Genomic DNA, 24,933 nt, shown 5'->3' with positions numbered 1-24,933 from the left:
CACAATGAATTTTGATAATGCTTTGCAACAATTCCCCCATCCCTCATCAGCAACCTCATCCCCCACCAAAAAAATCTTGATTGCTACCCCATCATTTTCCCTATGTATATCCAGACCTCTACAAACCAAAGCCACCCAAGCAGATCCATCAATACGTGAGTAAGTAATAAATACTACTGTTGTTACATATGAGGTTTGGGATGGTTTATTACATGGCATTAGTATGGCCACAGCTAACTTATGTACCAAGTAAGAGTATGTGCTACCTTTCTGAACATCCCACGAGTAGCCTAAATCTATATCTATTACAGCACTTATAACATGTGTTTGTGTTGATTTGTTTTTTTACTATAAGCTATCTAAAGGTAAGGATCAATTTTTATCCATCTTTATATGTCAACATCTAGTATAGTACCTCCCTCATAATAAGGGCTCAACAAGTTTTAATGAAAGAATAGATACGTCAATCTTTTAATAGCAAATTGGATTCATAAGATAACTAGGCAACTTCAAATTCACTAAAGAGCAGAATTAACAAAAAAAAAATCATTTCCTTTTAGTTTTGCAAGTGAACATAAATAGTATTTCCTTTAATAAGATTTCATTATACACTAAGATTTTTAAAAAGTATCTCTATATTTAGGAAGTAGTATAAATGATTAAGAAGCACAAACATCTAGGTAAGTCCTTTTTATTAATCTTTTCAATTAATATGTATCACTAATTAAATTATGTAGACTTAAAAGCAAAATTATAATTAAAAGAAGTATGAATGTATTTACTTGTATTTTAAAAGAGATCTTAAAAAAATAATAAAAATAAAAGAGATCTTGATTTTCTCCTTTGTGTTCTCAATTCTAAAGCCATTATGTGTAATTTATATAATAAATAAACATATTCCAGAAGATCACCTTCTTATGAGTGGCAATATTTAATAATGTATTAATTATATGTAATATATAAAGTAAAAAAGCTATAAAACTCAGTTTTAAAAGTGTGTGTATATATTATATGTAATATAATATGTAAATATATAATTAATCTACCACATATAATTAAAATATCACTCAGGAGCACCTGCCTAGCTCAGTCAGTACAGCATGCGACTCTTGATCTCAGGGTCATGAATTCAAGTCCCATGCTGGGCATAGAGCTTACTTAAAAAAAAAAAAAAAAAAAAAAAGTATCACCACTCAAAGCTGATTTTCTTAAATGTTCAATAAGCTGTCAATCTAACGATTCACAAAATGCCTAATTATCCCTGTCTACACACAAGTAGCATCTAAAATAGACCTCTATGTGTGATTTCTACATTTATAAAACACACAACACATAATTCATTAGGCTATGCTCCTTCTTTTCTGAAATCCCAAATCCAAGAAAATTGAATCACTTTTAAATGAACCAATGTGTTTATTAGATCTGTAGGGTGTAAGAAAACTTCAATTGCTGCTCTGTGTCATGCTGATATAGGCATAAACTCTCAGGTTAAACTTCTCTCTTTGTAGTACAAGTTTCAATTTGGATTTTAAAAAGCTTGAGGCCATCAATTTTCACATCTTTCCCCACTCCCATTTCAGAAATCAGAGAGCCAATTTCAGGAAAATACTGGCAAGTTATATGGAGGTTTAACATGTTCAAGAATAAATCTGACTTCCATTAAGGCAGTTCCATTAAAATAAAGCACATTGAAACCACTTACTATTACCAAGTTTTCTGGCTTCTAATTTAATACCCATTTATCTAAAGTCAAACAAAGTGAATAATCATGTTTTTCTTAACTATTGGACTGAACAGATTCAAAACCTCTAAAATTTGAAACAAAATCATTAAAATGTTTCTGTCACTTTTAACCACCTCCTAACAGAGCCCAGGCTCTACCTGCTTTATCCCATTAACACTCTCCCCCATCACTGGAGGGCTAGTCCACTGCACTACTTTTTTTTTTTTTTTTTTAGCAGAATAAGCTCATTTCATCCTCTCTTGACCACTCCATTTGCTCATTTCACAAATCCCTTGAATCTGATACTCAAAGAACTATCTGCTTTCTCTGTGCCTGCCCCTGGTCTCTACTGAACACAGTATGGAGATCTCAGTTATGGGCACGGCTATCCTACTTGAGGCTATGTGGACTCAAGTTCTCTGCTACTAGGTGGACACTCAACACCAACGGTAGTCATATATACGTCCCTTTAGACCTTTATACGTCTATGTGCATGCTTTCTCTCTAAATTCCTCTTCTTAAAGTTCCCAAAGAAATGAATGAGCTACATCTCAGATGTAGCACTATCAATCAGCTAAGACAGTAAGAGCTAGATACAGAAGTAGCAACCACAGAGTAATAAGGTAGACATCTCTCCAGCTCTAGTGGTGGATTTGGCACATAGAAGAAAATAGATGTGTGCATTAAATAGTTACCAAAACTACTCATTATTGTATAGTTACAAATTTATATTAAATAATATGCATTTTAAACTACAATAGTGATATTATTCATCTTAAAGTCTGTACTAAATGTTTGCTAATTATTCATTTTCTTTTTTATCATTACTACTTATCTTAACTAAGTAAATATCTCCAAAATATTCCACAAAGTAGCATAGTTTTAAATGATATAATTGTTTTTTTAATTTTCTGCGATTAAATCTACCAGATTCATCTATGAGAAGCATCTATGATTCTCTTTATTGTCCTGTTTTTGCTATACTAGACATTACCATAGTTGTGTGATTAAATCTAAAATAATTCAACTGACCACCTCCTCAAAACCCCCTCTTCCTCTAAAATAATCCAAAAGTCATGTGGTTCTTCTATAATACCTAGTTTTCATACACACACACACACACACACTTCAATAAATTCACACACACTTGATACACATATTTATAAGTATATTTATTTATAGAAAAAAAGGTTCTCTGTGTTGTATATGTTTGTACCTAAAAATAAATGCATAATATTGCATGTTACATGTTCTGTAACTTGATTTCCACCTTTCCCTCACCCACCATATTCAATTGATCATTAGGTCATGTCATCAAACAAACAAAATTTCTTTGAAACCTCCTTGAAGTTTCAAAATTACCTTGAAAGGTGAAATTCACACAACAGGAACAATCCAGTGAAACTATATGTGGTTGATACAGCCAAATAAGTTTAGATTTGAAAGTGGTAAACCGAAGTCCAAAACAAATGTAATCTTAATGATATGAAGTTTGATTCTTCAAATACTTTGAAAAAAAATGAAAAGAAATTAAGTATATAGGAGTTCTCTTTCAAGTCAGCCCACTTTGGATTTTCTTGTCTCACACCTCATAGGTAAAGAATGTAAACCATTTAATTATTTATATGTCTATTGTATTATATATGTATAAAATGTCTTACACACACACACACTCAACACTGATGTCTTAAAGTTTAGATACAATATTATCTCAAAAGTATAAATCAGGTTTGAGAGATATAAACATGAGTTTCAGATGTATATCATAGGAATTATATGTAATTCAAAGATACAAAATTGGGATGCTCTATTAGTTAGCAGAGCCTTGATGGAATGAATATGTGTAGAATACATGTAGATAAATCTTTCAATTACTATTAATTTAGATATGTGACTTTTGGCAGATTATATAACTTCTTGAATTTGAATTTCCACATCTGGAAGATAGAGAAACAACTCTCTGTTACAGAACATTTCCTATCCCTACCCAGAAGAGTTGCAAATGAAACTCACTTTCCTTAACGCCTGTTGTCCTCAATTCTCTTCTAGTTCAGTGGCTAGAACACACAGACCAAATGGTTTGAATGAAATCCTGACTCTGGCATGGGTTAGCAGGTGTAACTTCCAGAGTCTAAGTCTCAGTGTACTCTCCTGGATTGTGAGGACAGTAACAGTATCTACTTCAATGGGCTACTGGGAAGATTTAGTGCAAGTCTATATTAAGCACCTACTGCACAGTTAAGTGTTCACTATCTTTTATATAAGATCTTATATCTTATATCTTATTATATTAAGATAATAATATTGTATACATCCATCTCTTCCTTGAAACCCCTCTCCTTTTTCTGTATTAGAAAAGGACACTCTCCTCATTTTCCTAACACTGTTTCTTCTTTCATGCCTTTACCACCTCTTCATCATCCTATTCCCCTCTATGTGAGCTTTCCATGGCTCTATCTTCAACTATCTATTAATATTATTCCAATGACTTCTAAACAAAATATTGAAACATTTGGTAAAGGGATGAATCCAAATTCCTTAAGAAAGGAATTATCCTGGAGAAACTTAAGAGTGGTTTTAGCAGGTACAGTCTAACTATCCCATAGAAAAAAAAAATTGTTATGCTTTCAATTTGAGACAATATCCTCACCAATGAGCCTAGCCAGAGAGTCCACAACTTCAAAAAGTAATCCAGCAAGGGCATGTTTTGACCATCTCTGGACAATAATATTCATGTTCTTCATTTAAACTGGAAAATACTAGACAAAGGCAAAAATGAGTTAGTCAAGAAATATTTGTTGTGAATGCACAAGACGTCAGGCACTGTGCTGGGAGCTCTTACATACACATTTTCATCTGGTCTTACTTGCTCTGTAGCACTGTACAGAGCAGGCTCTTCTCACATGGCTAATGATGAAGGTGTGAAACAATGTCTAGATGAGGATAATCTATATGCTTACAACAATGCATTTCCATTTTCTGTATGCCTAACATGGCCATGCTTCCTCACTAAGCCTCTGAGAGTGAATGAATCTCAATCTTCATTGAGAAAAGATTAACAACTATATAATGTGCAATTACCTTCTGGGTAATGGTGGTATATTTATAGGAGATTGCAGTTTGTGATTACCTTACCCCGTAGAGAGGAGGGAAAGGGGGAACAAATATGGACTATTTTCTATAGAAACTTTTCCTTTAAGAAGAAAATGAAAGTTATAGTGAATAGACTTAACCTTTTGAAAGAGTTTGATTTAATATGTACAGTTAATCTGAGATATTTCTGTGCTAGTCAGCATGACCTAGCTATTTAAAAAAAAGTTTTAATTCCTGAGAAGAATACGGAGTAGATCCAAAATAAAACCACTCTTCTGACTTTGTAACCATTAGAAAAAAAGTTGATTCATAGGAGCCATGGGCCTGATGACAGACCATCCTCCATCTCTACTCCTCTGGCTTTTCTTCAGTAAGAGAACTGGCATGGCCCAAAACACAGCCCAAACCTCTGAGCCTGCTCAGATGAGGGGGTAAACGAGGTCCTGAGCTACAGGATGTATTTCCAGGGCTAGGAGGTATGTTCAAAATTAGTAGTTAACTATACAACCTTCTTTATTTAACTTATTTGTTTTTAATGCCTTGAACTAAGGATGCACAATTAGATAAGATCACAGAATGAGCTTGGAGCATTCTAATTTCCTCTAATCAGCCTAAAACTGAATCTGTAGTATCAGAGTTCACAAATCTGGCACATGTGTATGCAAATGTGCATACACACATATGCTCATTTAATTTCTACTTTGGTAACTTCATTCTTCATATATTTCAACTTCACAACAGTTTTCAACAGTAAACAGTATTATGAAGGAGAAACCAACCCATCAGGTGTTAACAATAAAAGTGCCAGGAAATATAATTTTTACTAATTAAGGAGTTGTGTTGATGAAGCATTAGGAGAGTTCAGGATGCAGATCCCCTTTTGGTCTCTCTTTTTAGTTCAGTGTGATAAGTTTGGTTACTTTCTCCATCAGCAGAAAAGTAAACCATATTTTGATCCAATATACAAAGTTATAACATCCTTTCAGAAACTTTCTTTATATGTTCACTGTAATAGTTCAATTAAAATGTACCTTTTTGGGGCTAAACCTTATAAAGAATCCCTATTAAAGGCAAGTCCTGAATACAAGTTAAATACAAACTAACTATAAATTTAATTTAAGATTTTAAACCTATTTCTAACTTAAAGAAAGGTTAAAGCAATCTACTTTTAATTAAATATATCTATGGCAACTTAATTCCAAATCTTAAGGTTCTGCAACCCAATTTCTCATGATAAAAATATTACTAAAACTCATCTGCATTGAATGACAATCTTCCATTCCTCTCGGCTCTCTGAATCCATTATCTCCCTCATGGGAATGAATGCTTTGCTATGACTGATGATGAATAAGATATATAGGACAAATGATGCACTTTTTCATTTAAAAGACTAAAAAGGAAATTCACTTTAGTCTCCTTTCTGCCTAGTTTCATTAAAATCTAAATACAGCTATTCTAAGAGATTTTTTTCTAGCTCACTTCAGTTTGACAAAAAATGTCTCATGTATCATTTAAATCAATTACAGACTATCTGGAAATATACCTCAAAAGTTTCATTTCCATACTTTTGATTTAAAAATAAACACACAAAATATCACCGAACTAAATAAGCAATAAAATAAATCTTACAAAAAACCTAGTATCCTGAAAGAGTATATTGTTTATTACTAAAGTATATTCTAAGAGTTGTTTCAGCTTTAGAAAGTACTTAAGGAAATATCTTTACATAACTCTTTAATTCCTAAAATATCTTTGTAAAGTGGTATCTTTAATCATTTATTTATTTTACCTAAAAAGTCATATAGCAATGCCCACAATACTTAGAATAATATCAAAATCCCAGTTTAATTTCACCACCAGATGACATTAGGCAATTATTGCTAGTTAAAAGGAGACCACCCATTTCCCCTGCTGGATGAGAAGGTTATTTCCTCTCTTTTGCATCAGTGAACTTCCATTACTTAGCACAGTAGAAGGTGCTCATAGAAAGTGTTCAATAAATATTGATAGTTAAGGGAACGGAAGATAGGGAGAAATGAAGGTGAAATTGTAGAATTTAAATTCCATATCCTAACTTCAAAGACTCTAGTAGATTTTTTTAAAAATAAACCTACTTTTAAAAAAAAGTCACTATATACTCACATGCAACTGTGTATTTAGTGAATTGGAATATTATTTGAGAGACACTACAACTTTAACAGAGTAAACACTTTAAGACTATATTCTGTAATTCCAGCAGGAAAAGGAAAAAAGAAAAAAACTAGATTTTACTTGCTCAGATTTAAGATGTACTGGTAATTGTATATACATTGTTTTTTTTTAACATTGTTTTATAATATCTTAGAAGCTTTTGATAAATTGCTACAAAGTTAATTGCTTGCTTTACGTAGACTAAGAAATAAAAGTCCCATCTCCTTTTCCCTAAGAATTCAAACCCTTTTGAAAACCTGAAACTCTTCAGCTTCTTAATATTAGCTATTAGCCTTGTTCAGGAATGTTATAACCACCAAAAAGAAGGAAGAGAGGGTAGAAGGAAGAGAAGAATGAAAAGAGAGAGGGAGGATGGGAGGGGAGGACAGGGAGGGAAAAAGGGATAGGGAGGGTGCAAGCAAGGCAGGAAGGAAGGGGGAAAGAAACCAATGTACCAAAAATGTTTTCTTCCTCTTTGAATGGAAATGCACTTAATACACTGATGTTATTTAAAGAAGTTGTGATCACTTAGGAGAAAATAAAGTCAGAATGCCTCCAGTAATAGGAGTCCCCTCTAAATCAGGTTAAGAGAAATCTGGGTAGCGATCCTGGTTATTCTCCATTTCTCCATGCTAGTAACTACTTTAAGATCCTTCTGAATTTCTCAGACCTGCTCGAGGCCCTGAGGCTGACGTCAGTAGATGGCAGTGCCAGGACTCCCTTGTACTCCGGCAGCAAGTTGTGACTGGCCAATGGTGGATATTGGCATAGGAGAAATGGAGATATTTAACACCTACTTCATCCTTAATTCCTCCTGGCAGTGGCTGCTTTTCTCTCTGGCCCCAGATCCTGGATCCTGTATCTAGACTTTTATGACTTCAGCCTGAACTATGTTCCAGTAACCACTCCCTTCTTTCTCATACCTATGCCCAAAGAGGCAACAGCTTCCAATTCTACTTGTTCCCTTAACCCTCACCAGCCTTCTGTAATAAGCCCTTCATTAAACTCTCTCCAGTGAAACCCCTGAGCATGCCATCTCTGTCCTACTGCTCCATGACTAATAGAGAAGCTAAAATCTTGTGACTCACAACTAAAACTCTTCAACAGAAGCAAGTCTGTAAATAATTACCACCTAGAGATGACACCTTGTTCATTGGAGCCAGGCACATTTATCAGTCAATTGATATAGCAAGAATAGAGAAAGCAAATTAGAGTAGCCTGTTTTAAAAACCAAAGCAAACATATAAAATCCTATAATGTGCCCAGGGTTATCAATCTGCACATGGTTCATTCACCATCAGTCCCAATTAAGAACTTTTGTCACTTCTTTTTTCTAATTAGGATAAATAGTTCCATCCATATTTCATATTTCCATCCATAAAGCAATATCTAAATTAAGCATATATCTTCCCAGCATATCTGTTTCATCAAGTGGCAAGTATATTAGATATATTACACTGATATATATATCAAATAGATAGATATAAATATTTATCACCATGTACATTTTTAATGAGTAGTCTTTAATTATACGGTCATGGTCATTCATATAATGATAGCCTTTTAAAAATATCTTCCAAAATCTTTCAGTATTATTTTTACAAAAACAATTAAAACCCTAAGTGTTTAGTGATACCTCTACAGGTTAATTAAAAAGTTAAAAACTAATGAATGGTTCTTATGTTATAGTAAATATTGTTCATTGCAGAGCCAACTAGAAAGCTAGGATTGCAGGCTTCTCCACAGTAAAATAACATGACCATGTGTACTCTATTAGTCTGTCTGGGTAGCCATAACAAAATGGGTGGCTTCAACAATAGACATTTATTTCTCATAGTATGAAGTCTGGGAAGTTCAGGATCAAAATGCCAAAAGATGTGGCTCGTGGTGAGGGCCCTCATCCTGGCTTGTAGACTGTCACCTTCTCTCCATGTCCTCACATGGGACAAAGACAGAAAGAGTATTCTAGTCTTACTTCCTCTTATTTTAAGGACACTAATTCCATCACAGGGTCTCCATGACCTCATCTAAGCCTAATTACTTCACCACCTTCAAACACCATCACATTAGGGGTTAGGGCTTCAACATACAAATCTACTTGAGGCACACAAAACTTTAATCCTTAGCCACCTAAAGAAGACTCTTTCCAGCATCATATTTAAATTGAGCCTTACTTTTTTCTTCTACTGCGAAGCTTGATTCATATCTTCAAGTTTTCTAAATTCCCAGATGGTTTCTCCATTCTGCCATTTTCCTCCCAGGGAACACTGTGGAGTCTTCTCCACCTGGTCCCTTCCTAACTGTCTGTTCTCTTATCCCTGTTGCACAACCTAACAAATTCTCTTTCCCCTTTACTCTTGCCTGAACCTGAGTCACGGGTTCCTGCATCCCATGTCTTCCTCTTTCTTGATTTATTCCCTTATTTTGCTGGTATCCATATGTAACATCCTAAGAAAGAAAATGCTTTGAAGATAAACTTTCTGCATCCCTATATATCTGAAAATGTCTCAACTCTGTCTACACACCAATAATAAATTGGCCAGGGCATAACAACCAAATTTCCTCCACCACAGGAATCTGAAATAATGTTTCATTGCTCTCCACTTTCCACTTTAAAATGTGACCATCTGATTCTTTGGAGACAGTTTTTTCCTCCTTCTATAAAATCTTTCTAAATAAAGAATATATAGGTCACTTCTTTTAGGTTGCACATTGCTACTATGTGTGAGGAAAAGAAACTATGTCTATAACTTCCCCACGAAAATGGGAGTGGGGGGGGAAGATGAAAAGGAGGAATATATGATACTACAGTAGCCACTAGCATCTAAATGATACCAATCCTCAAAAAGGAGGTTAATACATCATCAACATTAAACTCTACCCTAAGACTGTGATTCAGAAGATTTGTTATTTACCCTGGAATCTTCATTTTACCAACACCAGGTTACTCTGCTACAAGTGACATATGGACCACACATTGGGAAAAGTTGTTTTAGATTTAACAAAGCATGATGAAGATGAAACTATTCTCTAATAGAGAAAACATCAAAATCCTGTTTAAAGTAAAGCATAACTAATTTGCTATAATATAAAAAATAGTTTAACAATATCTCCCATTACTAAGTTTTCTAGAAATTTGAATAACATAACTGAAATTCTGGAGCACCTGAGTGGCTCAGCTCAGTTAGTTAAGCATCTGTCTTCAGCTCAGGTCATGATCCCAGGGTTCCAGAGAATCAGGCTCTCTACTCAGTGGGGAGTCTGCTTCCCCCCTGCCCCTCCTCCTGCTTGCACTCTCTCTCCTTCTCTCAAATAAATAAATAAATAATATCTTTAAAAAAAAGAACGGAAATTTTTTAATACATATCTCTTTATCACAAAAAAAAGATTTAAAAATTCACAAAGTTAATAAACGTAACTTTTAAAAAAAATCATTGAAAATACTAAGTAATATTAATACTACTAATGGAGACAGAGCCATTGAGCTGAACCATTCCAGGGGTGCTTTAAAATATCTACAATACAATGTGAAAGGTGTCCTGTGTATTTGCATAACTCAGTGCTCCTGATGGAAGGGAAATACTATTCCAGAGATGAGAAGCCAGAGTGGAAACCAAGCTACCTATTTCCAAGAAAGAGCCTGGTAACTGCTTACACAGAAAGTAGAAGAACTAAGAATTCAAATAGAGATGAGCAAGAACAGGAACCTGGTGACACCCCTAAAGGAGAAGCAGGATTAACTGGAACTCAGAAGCCAGGGCCATTCAACAGAAGCTGGCAGTAAGGCAAGCCTAGCTGGCGGGAGCTGAGCTCAGAGAGAGAGAAAAGCAACAAGAACAAGACACAACTGCTGCTGCATGAGAAACAGGTAGTCTCACTTTAGACAGAGGAGTAGGCAAGGGATTGAGGAGAAGTCCCTGGCTTCTCTCTCCTCCTACCCTTAAGTAATCCACTAGCACCTCCCACTAAGCCAACTCCACAGAAGTGGAGGCCTAGAGAGTTGGGGAAATGTGGTGCAGAGCAAAGCAAGGTAGATAAAAGGATCTTAGGGCAAATAATGATAAGAGCATCAATTATCAAGGCGCCCCAAGAGAACTGAAAGCACATGTTCATATAAAATCTTGTACACAAATGTTAATAAATTTAATGCACAAATTGCATTTTTCGCAATAGCCAGAGTGGAAACAACCCAAATGTCCTGCCACTGAAGAATGGATAAACAAAATGTAGTATGTACATCTATGCCATAGAATATTATCCAGCCACAAAAAAAGAAATAAAGGACTGTCACATGCTACACTCTTAATGAACCTTGAAAACATTATGTAAGTGAAAGAAACTGGAAAGATGGGCACACATATTATATGATTCCATTTATAAGAAATGTCCAAAACAGGCAAATTCATAGAAACAGAAAAAAAAATAGATTAGTAGTGGCCAGAGAATGGAGGGAGAGGACATTTGAGACTTAACTGCTACCAGTTAGATGTTTCTGTTTAGAGTAATGGAAATGTCCTGGAATTAGGTAGTGGTGATAGTGGTACAACACAGCAAGTACACTAAAAACCACTGAAGTGTCTATTTTGAAATGGTAAACTTTATGATATGTGAATAACAGCTCATCTTTTAAAATGTTAAAAAAAAAATAATGACAGAAAATAAAACACTGAGAAGTGGGAGTATGTAATAAGCCTACAAAATTTAGGTCAAACATCATTTAGTCTCCACGGTTGTTAGGCAGTGACACTGCACAACATATCACTACTGAAGGTCACTGACACTTGCTGAGAAAATGTAGTATTATTTTCACAGGTTCCTAATTTCTAAACAATGTATCTGAGTTACTTCTGCCACGATTTATAAGCAACCAAGATGGCTAAGTGACTTTTTCAGGAATCTATCATGACAGCTGGGTCTCTGGCAGTCAAAATTAAAATTAATATTTTCAATTTCACGTGGGGGACTGCCACACAACAAAGAAACAAAATTTTCCCTTTTAATTTTTTTCAAGGTCTACCCAAGCTTAAACATTCAATATTTTTTCTTAAAGAAGAAAATTGTTGGACAGGGATTGAAAATGTAAAGAATACAAGCTAGTCGTAGGAAAAAGGATGTGAAGAGAGAGCTACAAATTCAAAGCCTGGCATTAAACAAGACAAAGCTTTAGGACCCATCAGCAAATTTCAGTTGACCTGCCTGGGACAACTGTTTGGATAAGAAAAACAAACAGTATTATACACCTTTTACAGATTGACTATGTTTCTATAAACTTCTCCACAGTGCAAAATGATGCTCAGGTATGTCGTCTGTGGCATAACAAAAAAAAAAAAAAAAAAAAATCAACAAATTAAATTGGAATTGCCTAAAATGTCTATCATAAGTGACAGCTTCTTAGAATAATGCAATTTGAACATAAAATGAATAGTTTAGTTATGATCAGGATACAGAGATGTTGACATACGTTATCATCAATGGCACCTGGGGCTAGATATGACTATTAAGAAAAAAACAAAACACTTCTTTGAGAAAACATCTAACTTGATAAAAGAATATTAATTATGCACTGTCTTGGGGTAAGTAAATGGTGAGTTTAATAAAGTCACTTCAGTGGATAAAATTATGACACTTTCAAAAGACAAATGCTGATGAACAACCACAAACAAAATAATTTTACACACCTTAACTTCAAGGGAAATACCAAAACTGAAACCTAACAAAAAGTATTGTAGTATCCAAACAGCATAAATTTTTAACAGGATATTTATGAAAAACCAACACAAGATTAGAAAATTATCATTTATGTCACACAGTTCAAAATCTACCTTCTAGCATTAAGGTCTCTAGCAGCAATTTCCTAAAATCCCGGGAGGTAAGGATGCTTCCCTATAAAAATAATCCCATTAAACATTATAACAAAGCTCTCTGATTCAGCACAATTGGGGCAGAGTTGGTACATATATTGAAAATATTGGTTAAAGCAGAGAATGATAAAATATGTATAACATGTTTAAACACACACAAACAGTAAAAACAAAATTGTTTTACTTAAAATACAAATATAAATATTCACTCATACTCTGATATAAGATTAAAGCCATTTTTCCTTAGGTCCTCTGATTAGGATTTTATAGTATTTTTTATATATGAACCTACAGATACAATGAAATATTTATATTTCCAATTCTCTTTGACTTATAGAGGAATAAAAGCTAAAAGGTACAAAGTAATCTGCATGTCAAATTGTTAGATTTATATCATTTTCTCACAGTTCATTTGTGCACACTTAATTCAAAATCATTTTTTTCAACTTGTCCTTACTGAGAGTTTCCCAATACTTAATAATTTTCTTTGTTGTCACACTTAATAGTTCATCACTTTATATATTATATTGCAGAATTATAATGAGAAGAACTGGCATTCAGAGGATTTGAAGGGGGTGGGAAACTAGCTCACTACTAAACAGAACTGCATACATACAGTAGACAACAGTCAACTACCCATGTGTGCTTAGTATCCCGTGGAAAGCTGTCAGTATCATTGTGGTGAGCCTGTCAAGCAGAAGTAAATTCACTAAGTTTGGTAAGTAGACATTAGCTAAGTGAACCTCCACTGTACCTCTACTCCTTGAAAACAAATATTCTATCAGTGAAAATGGATAAAGGGGGTGAGTATATCAACAACAGGTTGGAAAGCTAGAGAAACTCCTGACAACTTTCTACAAAACGCCTGGGCTGATTATTTATTTTAAGTTTACATACATCAATGAGGCCATTTCTCAGTATTGGTGTTGGTTTGTTAATAGTCCTAAAGCTTTCTACTTCTACGTAGCAGTTGCCACCTCTTTGCCGAAATAAATATCAAGAGTCTTCGGAACACCCCAGAAATTTGCTTTTTAGAAACATCACAATCTCCAATGAGCCAAACTTATGAGAACCCATATAACAAAAACGCATTCACAGAGGACCCACAGAAAGTTGAAAGTATCTACCTGACGAAAAACTCCTTGAAGTTCCACTTGAATCCAGAGGTCAGTAGAGACTCCAGCAAAAAACCTCAACAATTAAGGTGGAGAGAAGTACTGCACCCACCTAACCAACGCCACTCTGATTACACTTACACACACACATGCATGCACACACACACACTATATGACATCTAGAGTATCAAAAAATCCAGAAATTTTACACTTTATGAATATGTGTTTTTTGGCATGGGGAACATTCATACTATTCCCAAATTTTCATGAGCCTCCATAAAAGAAGATTCTGCTTCTGTGCCCTATTGACATAAGGCTTGGCCAGACTATTTGGTTAATGTAATGGAAGTACAAATCACATTTGTCACTTCTTAGCTGAAGCTTTTAAAGCCATAACAGGAGGTCATTACTCTTTCTCTCTGTCAGGAGATCAGCATGTTGCAAACAGGGGCTGCTCCATCATCTTTGATCCTGGGAAGAATCTGACCCTTGGGACTGGTGCACAGCTGATAATTGTAGTCTTGGCTGTTGCAAACCATTATGTTTTTTGTAACATGCCATACCACAGCGAAAGCTAACACAGCCATGTTAGTGGCTATCTATCTATCAAAGCAATGGTAGATTTATTTCAAGGAAGACTCTATAAAGGAGGTTGACACCATAACTATACCTTCCAACCATAAAAAACTTCTAAACCAATAAATAATCACTAATTTTCAGATCAGTGTTTCTCCAACCATCTGTGATGATGAATGACTTACCTATATATATAAAAAAAAATCTCCAATCTATTAGACCAAATCTTATGTAAAATGCAATAAAATGATTTAAAAAATCAAAAGAAAAAAAAAGACTTTCAAAATTTAAGCCTCAATTTTTATATTATCAATAAATTCACCAAAAAAAAAAATTCTCTGTCAAACTGCAACTAAAGTTTCTAAATGCTTGCAATCCCAATTTCTGTCAACACATCACTGCAAAACAATTACAGTGCACAGAACCACACTGGTCCACAGAGTATGCTTTCAGTAGCACTGTTTCAGAGCATGGGGAATTAAGAAATACAAAGGCTTTAATGATGATATAAACTTCTGGGCAAATGTATAACTGAAAACAAAATTACAGACTAACTTTGTCCAGGAAGCAGGCAAAATTTTCCTTAATATTTTTCCTACTCTGCAAAAATATCTGTGATTCCTCTACAGGCATAAATCAGGGTGTTATTTTTTTCCTTTTTTTTTTTTTTTTTTTTCTGTACATCAGTGATAGACATTTAGCTTATTTGAAAAGTGCCTAGCTCCCAGACTTAGTAATCTTAAATGAAATGTTTTCAGTTATAGCAAATAGAACCCAATTATTTTATATTGACATATGTAGTTTACTGCCTTTTTCTCTACTTATTATCATCTAGCTACTGGGAAGCACCTAGTTTTCCTCAATTATATAGCAACCTGCAATAAACACAGTTTACTTCCAAAACTCCAAGAATATTTTAAATCGCATTTAATTTTCTAAAGAATGAATCTTTGCTGTATTGAAGATGATTCAAAGTTTTAGAAATTCATCTCCAAACTTTAAGTAGTTTCTAGCTCGCCCAGAAATACTTTTGGGTGGTAAGATTCCAATCCTGATGAACGTCATTATCCATCCACTGTCCTGGGTTGCTGTAGCAGCTGTAGCTGCTTAGAAAGCTAGTTTTAAACAAAATGACTGAAAGGAAAAGAAATTATTGTTTCATTTTCTCTCAAATAAATAAAAATATATGTAATATATTTAAAGTGAAGTTGTTCTCCAAGTTTTAAAAATGTGGATGGCAAAAGCTAGATCTACTTCGGTTTGGACAACACAGACTAAATCACTGGACTCAAGCAAGAGTCAACTGTCTTTTGAAGTTAATAGTAATTTATCTAATAAGAAAAAAAGACCCTTAAAATGAGAGAAGTTTTTCAATCTTGTCAATTAAAATTTCTTTAGCACTGAATAGGTATTAAAAAGGTTTTCACATTTACAATCTAATTAATGTATCCGACAACCCAGTTTAGACAAGTAAGATAAATATCATTACTTTATCCTCACTGAGCCAAAGGAAGAACTGTGTTTCAACAGTTCAACTATGATTTCAAACTTTTTTTTTTTTTTTTACATATCAAATCGTGGCAATTTCCTCCTTAAAGATCATTTGTATTTAACTGCTCTAAGTAGTTGTACCTAAAATATCTTCAAATCAGCTGGCAAAAAAATACAACAGAACAACAAGAATTTACTAGCAATATTATGAACAAGCCCAGAGAAAGAACACAGAGTACAGTCCTTTTCTAAAATGATTAGAAGAGAAAGACATCACAGTAAGCTAAAGTATTTCGATTACAACTATAATTTTTCATAATACAAAATTAAAGTCTAAACATTCTTTAAATTCTTCTGAAAAAATACCACAAATGTCTAATCATGTAGGTAAAAACAATTAAGAAAATTTCCATTTTCACGTATATATTAGTAATAGTCAATTTAACTATTAGCAGAAATAAAGTTTTTGTTACTGGTGTCTGAAGATCTATTTTATATTATTATCTTTGGGGGTTGAGAGAAGAGGTAGCTACAAAAGCAGTATTTTATATTTTTTTATTTTTTTTTACAGATTTTATGTATTTATTCATGAGAGCCACAGAGAGAGAGGCAGAGACAAAGGCAGAGGGAGAAGCAGGCTCCACTCAGAGAACCCAATGTGGGACTCGATCCTAGGACCCCAGGATCACGCCCTGATCCAAAGGCAGATGCTCAACTGCTTAGCCACCCAGCCATCCCAGGAATATTTTAAATTATAGTACACTTTGATGGTAAAAATATAAATAAAATTATGTTACTTTTTAAATCTCTGCCAATAGGTGAACCAATTGTTTTTATTTAAAGCAGTATTTCAAGTACATATAAAGTAAAACTGTGGTAAAGGAAAAAGAATTCTAAAAACTGATCAGTGTTATAGTTGGAGATTAATTCTATAGAATCTTTTAAGTTTATTGTTGTCAACCTATCAGTTGATAAATGTGAATACAGTCCTGAATATAGTTAAATGTTTTAAATTTTTTAAATGTTTTTTAGAACATTTTAATATGATCAGCAAAACTACCAAGAACAAGATTTTAATTAATCTTCATACGCATTTTGTAATGAAAAAAGATACTGTAACTGTTTAGCTAATTAATATCCATTTTCTTTTCCTTTTGGTTTAGTACAAATTTATGCATTAGAAGACTTAACAATAAAATTATGTCATCTATTTTTGATCCTGAGAAAAAGCTCAACAAAGAAAAATGACTTTTTTCTTGTTCAATTCTCCTTAAAGAAAAAAAAAAGTAAAGAAAATATAAATAGGGAAAAGCAAAATATAGAATTCCTTGTGTTAAAGGCATGGTTAGCTCAGTTATGTTAGGGTACATTTTCAGCTAAGTTATTATCATCAAAATTCTGTGCTCTACACAATCATAACAAATTAATGCTCACTACTCACAGGTACACTTTTTTCCAAAGACATTCTTTTAAATGCATTATTAACCTAAAAGCTTGACCCTACTCTTAATTTTCAAACTTTTTCAAGTGAAAACTCCTTAGTGAGAACAAGTTGAGATCTTATGTATACAGAGACTCTCAGACCCTGTAACTTTAGGCAGAAAAGCTATTCTTTCATCTAGATAAGAAAAGAGATTAGTCACTTAAATTTTCCCAGCATACTGCCTGTTCCAATTTTCTATCACAATTTCATGTATCTTAGTTTTTCCCAGCTCTCCAGTAAAAATAAAGGCTCATTGATTGGGATCCATGGGTGGCACAGCGGTTTGGCGCCTGCCTTTGGCCCAGGGCGTGATCCTGGAGACTCGGGATCAAATCCCACGTTGGGCTCCCGGTGCATGGAGCCTGCTTCTCCCTCTGCCTGTGTCTCTGCCTCTCTCTCTCTCTCTCTGTGACTATCATAAAAAAAAAAAAAAAAAAAAAAAAAGGCTCATTGATTAAATCTGATGTTCTTCATGTTCTTGGACATGAAGTAAACATTTGCTGATGAAAATAATTTACCAAATGCTATCCCAAGTATGGAGAGATTTTAAATTATGTGATATACCTTCACAAAGGATAGTTTTTTTTTTAATAGAGGGCATTTTAACATTAAAATAAGCAGATAATTTTTAGTTTTCTGTTTACAAAATTTTTTAATTATTATACTTTTAATATATAAGCATTAAATCCTAAATAAAATTTCAAAATGCAGTTCTCCAAATGCACATATGGCCCAACTATAATTACAAGGCACAATTTGTAATAAATCAGCAGTAATCCCTATGCTAGTTCCTAAATCTAATTTTCATATAGTTTCTTTCCCATATTTTTATGTTTCTAAAACCTACCTAGTGGGATTAATCTTAAATATGTGAGAGGGGGTACCTAACGCAGGTACCAAATTTTAACTGAGGTTCTTATAGTAGTTTTTGTATCTCTATGTAAAAATTAACTTGTGCACATTCTCAATCAATACTTCTCAGTCTTATAAATGGCCGGAAAAAGAAGTAATAAAATAGAATGCCAAAAAGTGCCTTAAAGATAGGTTGATATCTAAATAGTCTTTTAACAAAAAAACACTAGTCAAAGCAGTTGTATAAAGAAGATGGAGAAATATTAATGTCTGTGTGTAAGAAAAAAATTATTAATGACTATTTTAACAATAATTTAAGAAATCTCTTATCCCCATAATTTTATATAATTTCATAATTTTCATCAGGCAAACAAAACAATCTAAGTCAGCAGATCACATGGTCTTTCTCAAAACTTTCCCTGAAGTTTTCAATAACTCTGAAGAAACAGGCCTCATCTAATTTGGGGTACTGAAGTCCTTAGACTTGTGTTTTCCAATAGAGTAGCCAGTAGACACATGTGGCCATTGAGCACCTGAAATAAGGTTAGTGCAACTGAGAAACTGAATTTTAAATTTTATTTAATTTTACTTTATTAAATTTAAATTTTAAAACTATTATTCAACTCCATTACTAGCACTTTTAATAATGTTGGAAAAAACTTGGGTTTGTATTGTTAAACTGAAAATTTTATTAAATCTAAATATAGATCAAGTATTGCCAATGAAAAAATATCAGAGCTAAACAAATGCAAAAGAACAAAAATAGCACAATGAATTTTATACCGATTATATTAATATTAAAATATTTTGATATACTGGATTAAATAAAATTTTTCATTATTAAAATTCATTCAACTGTCCTTTTACTTTTTATTTTTTATTTTTTTTAAGATTTTATTTATTTACTCATGAGAGATACAGAGAGAGAGGCAGAGACACAGGCAGAGGGAGAAGCAGGCTCCCTTCAGGAAGCCCAATGCAGGACTCGATCCTGGGACTCCGGGATCATGCCCTGAGCCAAAGGCAGACGCTCAACCACTGAGCCATCCAGGTGTCCCATCCTTTTACTTTTTTAATATGGCTACTAAAAGTTCTGAATTACATATGTGGTTTACATTATATTTCTATTAGTACACTTTTAGACAACAATTATAAAACCAAACTTTTTAAAAGTCAGCTTTTTTTAAGGTATAATTTGCATGCATAAAATATACTCTTTTAAGTGTATAGGTCTATAAATTTTGATAAATGTATGCAGTCATGTAACAACCAGCATAACTGGGACATAAAATATTTTCATCACCCCAAGAAGTGATCCTGTGTAATCAACTCACAACTCCTACCTCCAAATCCTGACAACTCTGTCTTCTGTCCTTAAAGCTTTGCCAGTTCTAGAATGTTATATAAATGGAATATACTAGCATATCGACCCTTAAAGCTGATAAAATCAACTTTTAAATACTATAGTACTCTCACAACACCAAAGGATGATAATTATTCTGATATTTCCTTGTATTATGAACATTTTGCCAAGACCTATTTATCATTATTCTACTTCCAAAACTGAGTTTTCTTCCTTGTCACTATTATAGTAATTTATTTATACCACTAGAATAAAACTGAGCAAATTATATTATAGTTATTTACATACAGGTCCCTCTTCCCACTGGACTGTAAGCTAGAACCCTGCTGTCTAGACCAACTATGCTTTCCATAGGGTTTCCTGCCTAATGAAACTGATGGGGCAAATAAGAAGGCTGAGAAGATACTTGTTACAAAAAAAAAAAAAAAAAAAAATTGAGATTAAATTATAAAAAACGGAAAACAAAAATAAAAAGAACAGAGTGATGAAGAAGTTTACCCTTTAGATTAGATGCCTACTTTTACTGAGGTCTCAAAAAAGGATATTAGGCTCTAAACGTTCTAAGAACTACAATGCCAGCTAACCAGGTGCAAATGCTAGCGGAGATTTAACTTACACCAGTATTTTTACCAGATTGCTATTGATTTTGTCAGGGCTTCCTAACAAAGTCGGATAAATTTCGAGCAGTCTGCCTCGCACTATTTTTCTCATAAACTCTTACTTTTAGTATATGATTTTACAGAACATAAAAGTTTTTCAGGAACACATGCATTACATTTCAGCAGGAACACCAGTACCACGTGAACATAAGGACTTAACAAATCATATAGCTCTATCTGAAAAGTCAGATATTTGTAATCATTAATTTTCATATAAATATATGAAATATAACAAATCTATGTTTTTAAATGAAATAGTATAACCAACTTTAAATCTTTCAAACACTTACTAAAGTCTCCAGTAAGAAAAACTCCTTCTGCTCCTGGGGCCCATTCTTTGCAGTATAAACCGCCATCAGCACATCTGTGGACACCAAATGATTCATAACCTCTGGAAAATTTATCAATACCACCTTCGTTCTCTCCAATGTTGTTCAAAGTCTCATTAAACCGCTTATACCTTTGAAAAAGTGCAAAAGAAGGAAGTTAGAAAATAAAATCGTCTTCCAGGAAAGCGACTGTAATTAATGCTTTATTTACTCTTATTCAGGAAAAGAAATGCTTTATTTACTCTTATTCAGAAAAAGAAAGAAAAAAGATATTAAAGAGGAATAATGTTAAAAATTTCACATATAGGTAGCAGTTACCTCATAGAATAAAACCATTCTTAAACTGAACCAATCTAAAATTTTTTGGCAATTTCATGCATTTTGGTATAAGAGAGAAAATATGATTGTTCTATATGTTCCATGAAATTTTAAAAATCAGCATTATAGCAACTTCTATGTCAAAATAGTATAATGAAGGAGCCTCCCTATGTGTCTCCCTATGTGTCTCTCTCTTCTAACCCCTAAGAAAATAAAAGAAAAATAGTCAAAAGCCAGCAAGATAAATAAAATTACCCTACAACAGGGTTTGGCACTTTTCCTGTTAAAGGGTATATAGTTGGTCCATTTCACAAATACTCAACTATCTCTCTGAAGCATGAAAACTGCTGTAGACAACATGTAAATGAATGAGTATGACTGATGCCAATAACACATTATTTTTGAAACAGTTATTGGCCAGATTTGGTCTATAGGCTGTACTCTGCCAAGTTCTGCATATAGCAACTAAGCATGGGAAGAATATGCTACATCATGTCAAACTGTAAAAGCTAGTGGCCATGAGAAGAAATCGAAGATTCCTTCCCAAGTAGGACCAAAAGTAGCACATAGTTGTTCCTGGCCCTCTCCCAGATCCACAGAGTCCATACAGCTACACTTAAAAAATGTTACTATTGTCGCTAATACCAACAGATTAGAACAAGGAAGCAATGACATTTATGTACACAATGATAATCATTATGGCACTATTTACAACACCAAACCATGAATAACCTACCAGATCAGCAACTGGAAGACTAGCTGAATAAATTATGGAACATTCAAACAATAAATTACATGAGTCATTAAGAATGAGCTAGAGGGGCCCCTGAGTGCCTCAGTCAGTTAACCATCTGCCTTCAGCTCAGGTCATGATCACAGGGCCCTGGGATGGAGCCCCACATTGGGCTCTCTGCTCAGCAGGGAGCCTGCTTCTCTCTCTCCCTGCTGATCCCCCTATTTGTGATATCAGATTAATAAATAAAATCGAAGAAGAAGAAGAAGAGGAGAGGAGGAGGAGGAAGTGGAGGAGAAGGAAGAGGAGGAGGAAGAAGGAGGAGGAGGAAGAAGTAGAGAGAAGTGGGTTGATATGCAAAGATGCCCAAAACAGATTGCTTTTAGAGAAAGAAGTTATAAAATAGTATTCTGAAAAGCACATATTTGCATAAAGAAAATATAGATATAGTTATGATACAGATACAGATCCATTTTCACAGGGCCTTTTTCTCAGCTCGAGGGGTGGGGTTCCAATGGCCTGAGGTAGACGGGGGCCTTAAGACTTCCTACCACCACCACAGTCACCACATTTGCTTCAATGACAGTAAGAAATGTACCACATAATCAGATCAATGGAGTGAGGTGGCCTATAGGAGTGGTAGGCGTGGGTGAAATATTTTGACCCCCTTTTGTATTTCTCTGTATTTTTATGTCTGTTTGTTCATTTATTTTTTATATTTCACATATACATGAAATCATAAGGTATTTGTCTTTCTCTTATTTCATTAGTAGCTAATACCCTCAGGTCTATCCATGCTGTCACAAATGGCAAGATCTTATAATCTCTTTTCATGACTGAGTAATATTCCATTGTGGATGTATGTACACATCACTTTTTCCTTGTTCATTTACCTACTGATGGACAATTAGGTTGCTTCCATACTTCAGGTATTGTAAATAACACTGTAGTAAACATAGGGTGCATATATTTTTTTGAATTGGTCTTTCTGTTTTCTTTGTATAATATCCAGTGGTAGAATTAATGAATCATATGTTGTTTCTATTTTTAATTTTTTGAGGACCCTCCATACTATTTTCTACAGTGGCTGCACCAATTTACATTCTCACCAATAGTACACAAGGCTTCCTTTTTCTTCACATCACTGTCAACACTTGTTATATGTCTTTTTGATACTAGCCATTCTGACAGGTGTAAGAAATCTCATGGTTTTGATTTGCACTTCCCTGATGATTAGTGATGTTGAGCATCTTTTCATGAGCATCTTTTCATAACCTGTTGGCTATCTGTATGTCTTCTTTAGAAAAATGTCTATTCATGACCTCTGCACATTTTCAATCAGATTATTTGGGGGTCTTTGGTATTGAGTTGCCCTTTTGTATTGTATATATACCCAATACATACAAGTGCACTCACATCCACACATATGTGCACATCCATGGTTTTATAAGTATAAAAATTATATTTAATCCATGAACTAAAACAAATTAGATTTTTAACAAAATGGCATAACCCCAGTTTCACTAACAGTCCTTACTCCCGGGGACACAAACTGAACCATCCACAGGAACCAGACAGGTATCACATATATGAGAAGCTACCCCACATAAGAAACACAAAAGTGCAAGCCTGATGAGAAAAGATGAGGTTGGCCTTAGAGTATGGAAATAATATAGAAAGGAACTCTGGTAAGATGGTAAGTAAAAACCCCATGGAAAACAAAAGCTTCTACTTAATACCTGAGCCCATTGTTACCAAGCGTAATTTGCCAGATCAAAGTTTTCAAGAACAAAAAAAAAAAAAAAAAATTCTGAGATTTTTCTATGAACCCTCCAAATTTAAACACTGGCAATGTTTCAAAAATCCTTAAAATACTGACCTCGACCAAAAACAAACAAACAAAAAACAAAACAAAAAAGATCTATAGATATGAGATACTAATATGCAAACCCTCTCATATTCTCAGAGTTCTATGAGAATATGCGTTTTTTGGTTTTTTGTTTTGTTTTTACTTGTTACAAATTTATCATTCAGCTATAATTCTTGAGTGAAACTCAACCCATATTAAACAACATAGTAACAACATTCAAAAAAATGATAAACAGTAAGGACCAATCAACAAAATTAAGTTGGACTTAGGGTCAAAAGAATACAAACACATATATACATAATACAAGGAAAATTAGTGATAAAAAAGATAGAACTCTGGGAGATTAAACAAATGTGGCAATAATTTTATTGTTAATATGAGCCTAATATCTTAAAAACACACTTAAGATTTAAGGTTTAAGTTAAAAAAATCATTCATAAGAACTTTCATAAAATATGTACAAATGTCTCATTTACCAAAATTTCAACAGAAACAGGATTATAGCGTTATATTACTTTAACTAAATATCTTGACTTCCCTCAAGGTCAGCCCTATAGCTTCTGATACAGAAATACACATTCCACTTTGAAATCACTGTGGCTCAAAAAAGAAAATGCCTGAGGATACAGCAAGCTCATCATGCCTGTGCCCTCTCCTACTACAGTCATCTCTCTTAATATTTTGCTATGAATTTATAGGATATTTAAAAACTAGGTCAAATTCTTAGTAACCAAAGAACATAAAATGAAGTTAGTACAGCAACTAGCATTTTGTGCAGATATAAAACGCTATAAATATCATCAGATTTGATCTCTACATTGATGTTTTTAATCCTTTTTACAAAGGAAGAAACGGAGGTACAGATAAATATGTTAAGTTGTCCAAGGTCGAGAAGGTAAAAAGCAATAGAGAGTGAAGCATCATTCATTACAAAAGGTATACTTGAAGTGAGTCAAGAGACCAAAATCTCAAATTAAATGTCACATTTTCTATTTAAAGAAAGTCCTTAAAGTTTCATTCATAAAGCTATTAATCTTTTAATTAAGAGAATCAGCTTAGTCTTTAGAAATAAAGTGTAGGCTATATCCTAACACTGTTATATACTATATGTGATTTCGAACAAGTCACTTATCTCCCTTTTCCTTAGTTTCTTCCCCTGTTAAACAGGGAAAACATTATAGGCTCTAAGGAATTAATAAAATCACACTGGGAGCCATCCCCACAGTAGCCAGCAAGTGCTCAGTAATTGTTGGCTACAACTTTTCTCTACTTCAGTG

General features: G+C 33.8%; 1 protein-coding gene across 1 annotated transcript in view; it reads right to left on the bottom strand.

The window, feature by feature from the left end:
* Window positions 1–24,933, bottom strand: part of GBE1 (1,4-alpha-glucan branching enzyme 1) — a 267,868-nt gene that overhangs the window by 197,194 nt on the left and 45,741 nt on the right. Inside the window, exon 2 of the mRNA XM_077878761.1 lies at window positions 20,697–20,866. Coding sequence (XP_077734887.1) covers window positions 20,697–20,866 — 170 coding nt within the window. The remainder of the gene's footprint in view (window positions 1–20,696; window positions 20,867–24,933) is intronic.

Source organism: Canis aureus, chromosome 30 (assembly GCF_053574225.1).
Source record: "Canis aureus isolate CA01 chromosome 30, VMU_Caureus_v.1.0, whole genome shotgun sequence".
NCBI lineage: Eukaryota > Metazoa > Chordata > Mammalia > Carnivora > Canidae > Canis > Canis aureus.
Note: the sequence above shows the minus strand (reverse complement) of the source record. Positions and strands in the feature narration are given on the sequence as shown.